At 44.4% G+C, this 9,438-nt stretch overlaps 1 protein-coding gene across 1 annotated transcript; it reads right to left on the reverse strand.

The window, feature by feature from the left end:
* Positions 1–2,288: 2,288 nt before the first annotated feature.
* Positions 2,289–9,121, reverse strand: LOC142188559 (extracellular calcium-sensing receptor-like). The gene is made up of 6 exons (XM_075261857.1): positions 8,994–9,121; positions 8,548–8,839; positions 7,651–8,472; positions 6,798–7,022; positions 3,450–3,573; positions 2,289–3,205 (listed from the first exon to the last, which is right to left on the reverse strand). The coding sequence occupies exons 1-6, from the start codon at positions 9,110–9,112 to the stop codon at positions 2,289–2,291; spliced, it is 2,499 nt and encodes an 832-aa protein (XP_075117958.1). The 5' UTR covers positions 9,113–9,121.
* Between the last annotated feature and the right edge of the window lie 317 nt (positions 9,122–9,438).

Raw genomic sequence — 9,438 nt, forward strand, 5'->3', positions numbered from 1 at the left:
TCCCAGTTGTCAGCGGTTCATATCCGAGGGTGTCTGAACATCCTAGCGGACCAACTCAGCAGAGGGTTGGCGACCTCAGGCGAGTGGTCCCTACACCCAGGTACCTTTCACCATCTCACCGAGATGTGGGGTCTCCCCGAGGGGGATCTGATGGCCACCCAATACAACGCCAAAGTAGAAAGGTTTTGCTCCCTGTACCAGGAGGACAACCCTTTGGCAGTGGATGCCCTGTCAGTACCTTGGAGGTTCAAACTGGCATATGTTTTCCCTCCCATTTCGATGATTCCGAAGGTATTGGCAAAACTCAGGCAGGACCAGACCTCGGCAATAGTAATCATGCCGTTCTGGCCAAAAAGGGCATGGTTCACCGACCTCATTCTTATGAGCCAGGAAACCTACTGGAGGCTTCCACCAGTGCAAAATCTGGTAACCCTAAGCGGACGGCCTTGTCAAGGCCTAGACAAATTCAACCTCACTGCCTGGAGGTTAACCAGCCCATACGTGGCGGTAGAGGATTGTCCCAAGGGGTACTAAGGACCCTGGCACATTCTAGAGCGGAATCAACTAACCAGAGCTATCAGAGGGTCGCCCGGACTTTCCAGAGCTGGTGTATAAGTAACCAGCGCGACCTCAAGAGAGATTCAGTCTTGGAGTTCCTGCAAGACGGCCTTGAGAGAGGGTTAGCACCCGCTACCCTGATAGTTCAGGTATCAGCTCTGTCCACTCTCCTGGAGACCAGATTATCACTAGACCCTCTAATCAAGCAATTTCTAAGAGGGGCAACAAGACTTCGTCCCCAGGTACAGTTGCCAGTTCCAACCTTAGACCTAGCTGCAGTGCTTCAAGGACTCTGTTCATCACCCTTTGAACCCCTATCTGAAGTGGACTGGAAGTACCTGTCATACAAGGTGACCTTCTTGCTGGCAATAACCTCCGCCAAGAGAGTTGGCGAGCTACAGGCCTTAGCGGCCTCCGAACCCTTTATAACCTTCTTCCCAGACAGGGTACAGCTGAGGTTCATCCCAGGATTCTTGCCAAAGATACCTACCCTTCAGAATATTAACCAAGCGATTGTTTTACCAGCCTTTTTTCCCTCCCCCAACTCTGAGTGGGAGGAGAAGATTCACAAGTTGGACTTGGTAAGAGCTTTACGGATTTACCTGGAGTGCACTGCGCCTTTCCAGAAATCGGAAAATTTACTTTTAAACGTGTTTGGCCATAATAGGGAGGCCAAAGCATCAAAACCAACCTTGTCAAGATCCCAAGACCTTCCCGTACCAGACTTTGTCCGTGCCCACGCCACCCGAGCAGTGGCAACATCTTGGGCTGAAAGACGTTCTCTTTCCTTAGAGCAGATATGTGCCGCTGCTTCCTGGAGTTCGCATCTAACTTTTGCCAAACATTACAGGTTGGATTGGCGGTCGACGAATGCGGCAACATTTGGACACTCTGTTTTGACGTCGGCCTGCCAGGATGATCCGCCCTAGGGTAAAAGCAATACTTGCTAAATCCCCAGTTGTGCTGCTGTTGGGCGTAGGGGGAATGAAAGATTATGAATGATAATCTGTTTTCCCTTAGCCCAAACAGCAGCACAAGACTCCCTCCCTATGCTTTGTACTGTTGTGCTATTCTGTTTATGTTCATAAACTTGTACTTAGGTATATTACTTGCTACTAACACAAGAGGGAGTTGGTCTTCCGACCTCTTATAGGGGTCAAAGCTGTTAGGTAATTAAAAGTTCCACCTGTCCTAACAGCTCATAGGGGCAGAAATACCCCAGTTGTGCTGCTGTTTGGGCTAAGGGAAAACAGATTATCAGTCATAATCTTTCATTAGTATGTAATATGGATTAAGAGACATTTGTTGCTGATGGATTCATTCTAGAGAAACTAATACCACATATCATGGACCCAGGAATAATCCAGCAACACGAATGCACTGGGAGTTAATATAGCCCTGCACACGTGTCCTGAGCCCCATTTATTGGTTTAGACCTTCTTGACATACAATAAGTTGCACACAAAAAATTCTGGGACAACAACCTTTTCCACCAAGAGGAGTGTAAGAGACAAAAGATTCTAAAGATGACCCAAGTGTATACAGTGCGAATGTTGCGTTATCTAGTCTAGCATCAGAGATCCAAAGTAAGACTTTATATACGTTGGTTGGCAGCAGACGTTGGTCACCTCCACCATGAATGTTCCTACAGCGTGATCTTTTTGTGTATTTTTATTATGATCTACGTCTTCTTACATCTAGATTTAGTTACCAACAAGTTCATGAAGTCTTTACTCAAATAACTTATTTCTTTTACTGTTGACTAACACGTCTCGATTATTCCTCTCCGGTCTCAGAAGTATGATGTAACATTTGGGGAAGAAGATGCAGCTTAGGAGTCCAGCGCTGGAGCCCAAGATGGCGAATACCTGCACGGCTACAGTATATTTACCATTGGTACTGAGATAGGCCGGGATGAATGAGATCCAGACACAGCAGAAGACCAGCATGCTGAAGGTGATCAGTTTGGCTTCATTGAAGGTTCCTGGAAGGTTCCTTGCCAGAAAGGCTACAAAGAAACTGATCACGGCCAAGAAACCCATGAACCCCAAAGTCATGTAGAAGAAAAACTTTTGTCCTTCATCACACTCCAATATGATCTTATGGCTTTCTACCTCAGTGTTCATACCTGGCATAGGTGGAGACATGTGAAGCCAAACAGAGCAAATTACAATCTGCAGCCCGGAGCAAAGTCCTACAACATGACGTGGGATTGTTGGTCCTAACCATCTCCTCAGAGGACTGTTAAGTCTGGTGGCATTAAATGCTAGGATAACCATGATGGTCTTAGCCAGGACTGAGGAGATGCTGATGGAGAAGACCACACTGAAGAAGGTTTGTCTCAGGAGGCAAGTAACCTTAGATGGTTGACCTATGAAGATCAAGCAACAGAGGAAACAGAGAATGAGAGAAACCAACAAGATGTAACTGAGCTCCCGGTTGGTGGCTTTGATGATTGGTGTTTCCTGGTTTTTAGCAAATATTATTAAGATGCAGATAGTAAAAACTGAGAAGAAGGCAACCATCACGGCCAACATAATCCCCAATGGTTCATCATATGAAAGAAATTCTATCACTTTTGGGATGCATTGGTCTTTCTTCTCACCGGACCACTGGTCAGGAGGACACTTATGACACTCACTGGCATCTAAAACCAAAGAAGATAAAGTTAAAGCCACATCTTTGATTATTAACATCCAAGGATCCAGTTCTGAGATGGCTGCTTGGACGTCATATGAGTAATAGCAATTGTATTATTGGTTGAGGTCAGGATCTAGTCAAGCAGGGTCATCTACAGGAGGACACCCTACAATGATTCAGTTATGTCTGAATTTATTCTATTGTTCCTTCAAACAAGGTGCACTCATGTATAGCCTAGTGGAGGATCTTACCCGTGACATTGGCCACCTCGCCCACAGAACAGGGGAGACAGTCATAGCAGCAGATGGGCTGTCCTTGTCGTGGGACCTTCCGGTGCCCAACATGGCACTTGATACTGCAAGAAGAACTTGGAACCTAGAAACAGAAAGGTCAGGAGAGCTGAAGTAAGGAGGATATGACTGTTTGTTATGTCCTGCACCTCAGAACCAGAGTTTTGGAAAATTTGTAAGGAACCCAGCATGTTCGTCTCTATCCATTGCCATGTATTTGTGGTGTATCTGACATGTTTATAATAAAGGCAAGGATGTCAATTAGGAAACATAATAATATCTTCCTCTCATCTTAAAATCAACCTCGTCCTCCCTGCACTCCCTCTCCTTCCAAGAGTGGGGGGGAGTAAAAGTGACAATATAACTAGTGATACTATGTTTCTGTGTCTGTATCAGTCAGAAGTCGCTCTTGTATAATAGATGTGGTGGGAGATCCTAGCAGTGCCTGATTTCCGCCTCCTCTCTCCTGACCGTCTTGAGCTGTCAATCATGTGTCATTAGTAAGGTGCGGTGTTGCTTGAAGATTAGAGTGAGTCATTGTGAAGATGCTCCCAGCTTGGAGAAGAAGCAGGTGACATCATTCTCTGAGAATCACACCCACGACAATGTCTATGGCCCACGTTACAGAGATACTTCCCTTGTAGCAGTCTTGTACAGTAGGACTTATAGACTGCTCTGAGTGCTGGGGGTTTTATGTTGTGAAGGAGGCCTTACTGTTGGTTCTTCTGTAGACATGGCAGATGTACGTGATGGTCTGGGCTGAATCGTTGCGCTCTGATATTTCTGGTACCTGTCTGTTTGGTTATAGGCTGGATATAGTCTGTCCCAATGGCTGATATTCACATCTAAAGACCATAAGGTCAAGTCCAGCATTGGGTAGAAAATCTATCTCAGCTTTACAAAGATATCCACCAAGAAACAAGTTATATACAAAGACCTGCTAGCCCTTGTTTTCCGATGTTGTGTGCACATGACCGTAGTCTTCACCAGTGTGCTATCTGTTCTTCAATATATAGCAAACTGACTTATTCATGTCTATGACCTTGTACCACAAATCTCAGGGTAGGTGGTATTCCCGTCTGTCTTTGAGGACCAAGCTCTTTCATTGACGTGTATGGGTCTATGTAAAGCATGGATAGATATTGTCTCCATCTGTGGCATTTCTCACGGGACTCTACAATCACCATCAAGTGCATTTAGTCTCATGGAATCATTTTTATCTACAAACTTCTGGACTTTACCTTAAAGATAGCTGGTTACGAAATCTGAAAGCCCAATGACCTCCATCATCTGTTAGGTGTTGTCACCCTGAGCGTCCTGGTGTTGTGTTTATCCAAATCTGGTCAGTCATTCCAAAGGTAGAAGCCCTGTTAGACTCTACTAGTCTATTAGTCAACTGGGTGGTAACCGTGTAGTATCTCTGGGGGCGGGGTCTCTATGTGTTGAATGTTTTATGGCCAACTTGGCTAGTAGATCCTAATGTGTATGACTACTAACAGGGCCTATATCTTTGGAAAAGGCTGAATGGAGGTGAGTAAACAAAACACAGCGATGACAGCGACTCCAAACAGTAAAAGTATTGGACGCACTGCACCTGCATGTCCAATAATACTCCTGTGCACCATAGTACTATACATACAGTCCTATGAAAAAGTTTGGGCACCCCTATTAATCTTAATCATTTTTTGTTCTAAATATTTTGGTGTTTGCAGCAGCCATTTCAGTTTGATATATCTAATAACTGATGGACACAGTAATATTTCAGGATTGAAATGAGGTTTATTGTACTAACAGAAAATGTGCAATATGCAATAAACCAAAATTTGACCGGTGCAAAAGTATGGGCACCCTTATCATTTTATTGATTTGAATTCCCCTAACTACTTTTTACTGACTTACTGAAGCACAAAATTGGTTTTGTAACCTCAGTGAGCTTTGAACTTCATAGCCAGGTGTATCCAATCATGAGAAAAGGTATTTAAGGTGGCCAATTGCAAGTTGATCTCCTATTTGAATCTCCTCTGAAGAGCGGCATCATGGGCTACTCAAAACAACTCTCAAATGATCTGAAAACAAAGATTGTTCAACATAGTTGTTCAGGGGAAGGATACAAAACGTTGTCTCAGAGATTTAACCTGTCAGTTTCCACTGTGAGGAACATAGTAAGGAAATGGAAGAGCACAGGGACAGTTCTTGTTAAGCCCAGAAGTGGCAGGCCAAGAAAAATATCAGAAAGGCAGAGAAGAAGAATGGTGAGAACAGTCAAGGACAATCCACAGACCACCTCCAAAGAGCTGCAGCATCATCTTGCTGCAGATGGTGTCACTGTGCATCGGTCAACTATACAGCGCACTTTGCACAAATAGAAGCTGTATGGGAGAGTGATGAGAAAGAAGCCGTTTCTGCACGTACGCCACAAATAGAGTTGCCTGAGGTATGAAAAAGCACATTTGGACAAGGCAGCTTCATTTTGGAAACAAAAATTGAGTTGTTTGGTTATAAAAAAAGGCGTTATGCATGGCGTCCAAAAAGAAACAGCATTCCAAGAAAAACACATGCTACCCACTGTAAAATTTGGTGGAGGTTCCATCATGCTTTGGGGCTGTGTGGCCAATGCCGGCGTCGGGAATCTTGTTAAAGTTGAGAGTCGCATGGATTCCACTCAGTATCAGCAGATTCTTGAGAATAATGTTCAAGAATCAGTGACGAAGTTGAAGTTATGCCGGGGATGGAGATTTCAGCAAGACAATGATCCAAAACACCGCTCCAAATCCTCAGGCATTCATGCAGAGGAACAATTACAATGTTCTGGAATGGCCATCCCAGTCCCCAGACCTGAATATCATTGAACATCTGTGGGATGATTGGAAGCGGGCTGTCCATGCTCGGCCACCATCTAACTTAACTGAACTTGAATTGTTTGTCCAAAATACCTTTATCCAGGATCCAGGAACTGATTAAAAGCTACAGGAAGCGACTAGAGGCTGTTATCTTTGCAAAAGGAGGATCTACTAAATATTAATGTCACTTTTCTGTTGAGGTGCCCATACTTTTGCACCGGTCAAATTTTGGTTTAATGCATATTGCGCATTTTCTGTTAGTACAATAAACCTCATTTCAATCCTGAAATATTACTGTGTCCATCAGTTATTAGATATATCAAACTGAAATGGCTGTTGCAAATACCAAAATATTTAGAACTAAAAATGATTAAGATTAATAGGGGTGCCCAAACTTTTTCATAGGACTGTATGTAGTCCAGGTACAGAAAGGGTAATGATGGTTTGGTTGTAAGTTCATCATACTTACATGTGAAAACCTCTCATTCCAGAGAACGGAGCTGATATTCAGTGTGATTTTGCCTCCTCCTATTGCCTCTGGGTCAATATTTCCCACTTTCACCAGATTAAAGGTGTCCTGAAGGACCTGCACATTGATGATGTCATAAGAAGCTGGGAGATCCCCGTCAGCATTAAATGTCATCGTCTCCCCTGACTTGGTCCGGAAACTTGTTTTCTTGAGGTAGTGAAGCACCTGCAGAATATATATAGGATGACATAAAATCCAGAACATGCTCATACTGGATGTCCTAGACATGGCCGAGTGCTCGGAAACAAGTCCTTACACCAGTCTGACCATTGGCTGACTCTTCTACCAATAACCAGTCAAGTAACGATTGAGAATAAGCCGCATAAACCATCTGGAGCAAACCTGGGAGAAGTTTGGGGGGGGGGGGGGGGAATTATTCACCAACACACAATTTGAGTAAGGTTACAACCATTATGGGCCTTCTACCTTCACTTGACCCAATCCTATCACAGTCTGACCCTGTATTTTTAACCTTTCACTAACCATTGGTATCGTCTCTTTAGTTAAACACAAATCCATCTCACCCATTCCTAAGAAGCCATCCTTCCAAATTTGACTCCACGCCCAGCTATTGCCCATCTCCCTATTCCAATTTACATCAAAACTTCATAAACAAAATGTCCACCTTGAAGTGTCCTCCTATCCCTCATCCAGATGACTGGAGCCACACAGGACACCAATCTATGAGCACAACCAACACAACATGGAACATCAGATAACGTGTCCCATCCGGGGACTGCAGTGTCTGATGTCATCTAACTCCATAGCATGTACTATAAGATTGACCTCGTACCTTCCAGGGTTCCACTTCACTAATTCCATCACAGATTCCATCATGGCACCCAAGAAGCCAGTGTAACGCATGAGCATAGGCGTAGACCGCTAAGTAAGCATGGTAGGTATAACTTAGGTCATTGGTCTCAAATAATGTTGAGATGTTTTCTCCAAACCTCTCCTCCCCGGAACAGAATACTGTCTCATTTACATCAAGGACAACTGAGGTTGGATGACTCTTCTCCCCATCAGACCACTTGCAGTTGAATGCCTTCTCCCATAAAAGTTTAATGAATGGGTATGAGGAAGAACCGAATGGACGCAGGTTGAGAAGAAAGCTCTGGAAACCGGGCATGGCTCCGGTATTGGGAATCAACCCAATTGTACCATTTAAGACCTTCCAAGCTTTTTTAGAAAAAAGGCCTGGAGTGAGTCCAAAGGAAGCGGAAGACAGGAATATCTTCCCGGTGACGCCCTCATCAAACAAAGCATCTAGGAGAACCTTAGTGTGGACCTCAGGACTGTGCATAATGATCACATTGACTGAACTTTTCTTGATGACTTCCACCACTCGCAATATCTGGCTCTTGGAATAACTCAGGTGGATTTTCTCCAGGAAGTCTATACAAACTCCACTTCTTTCTAGGCCAGCTTGGATAGCTTGTCCACCCTGTTGTCCCACATCATTGTCCACAACCAGCATTCCCACCCATGTCCAACCAAACTGGCCAGTAAGCTGGGTCAGAGCAACGTTCTGAAACATGTTACTAGGTACTGTGCGGAAGAAAGATGGGAAGTTGATCTTATTACTGAGGCTGGACAGGGTTGCTCCGTGGCTGATCTAGAAAAGACATATTATCAGTTTCCAGCAAAACAACGCGTTGTGATATGTGAGATGACTGAATACGCATGTTACCTGGGGGTAATGAAGGACACCAAGGATCCGAGCTATCGGAAGAGACAAAGCAGATACAAGCTCCCCTATTATCCCAGCTGTGACAGGTTGGAGGTGACAATTGTATCCTGGAACAGGGTGAGAACCTCCAGACATCAGGGACATGACCCCTCCGACTGCTCGCTGTTCAGACATACACGAGTCAACAAGGCTGAAGCCCAAGGTGACATTAGGCAGGAGGTCTGGAATTGCATTAACTTCATTTATTGCAAACATGAGGCCTAGACCATCCCGGTAATAACGGACATGAAACCTGGAGGACCAAAATGAGATCAGGATATGAATCAGGAAATGACCAGGTCCCATGTCCAAGAGTTTCACTTTGGCTTATGTGCTTTCTAGTGGCCTATAAGACCAAACAGTCCATCTGGAAGGCTTATAAGAAGATAAGATGACCCAGTACTTACCCAGTGCATGATACTGGTTTTGGTATCTCCTGAAAACTTGGGGGTTGGAAATTAAAGCCGGAGTGGACAACAAAAACTCCTCCGAGAAGAATATCTCCATCCTGAAGGAAGGAATCCATTGTCCAACCTCGGAGGACGCAGCTAGGTTGGGATTGTTCTTCACTCAGTGAAGATAGAAGAAGAAGAACCTGAAGGAATCTCCTCATGAAGTCGGAATGGTCGTCCTAGATGGACCAAGTGTACATGGTAGGCCGGGAATCAGACAAGGCTTGTGTAGCTGAAGGAAGATGTAACAAAGAAAGGGAATTTCTATAATATATTGATATCAGTCATAGGTTTTATTCAAAATGGAAGAAAACATGGAGGCCGGCTGAGGAATCTATCACGTAACCTCAACTGAGCCCTCATTTTATAGGTCACCCTCTTTTTCAAGGTTTAGGATACG

Source organism: Leptodactylus fuscus, unplaced genomic scaffold (genome assembly GCF_031893055.1).
Source record: "Leptodactylus fuscus isolate aLepFus1 unplaced genomic scaffold, aLepFus1.hap2 HAP2_SCAFFOLD_513, whole genome shotgun sequence".
NCBI classification, from domain to species: domain Eukaryota; kingdom Metazoa; phylum Chordata; class Amphibia; order Anura; family Leptodactylidae; genus Leptodactylus; species Leptodactylus fuscus.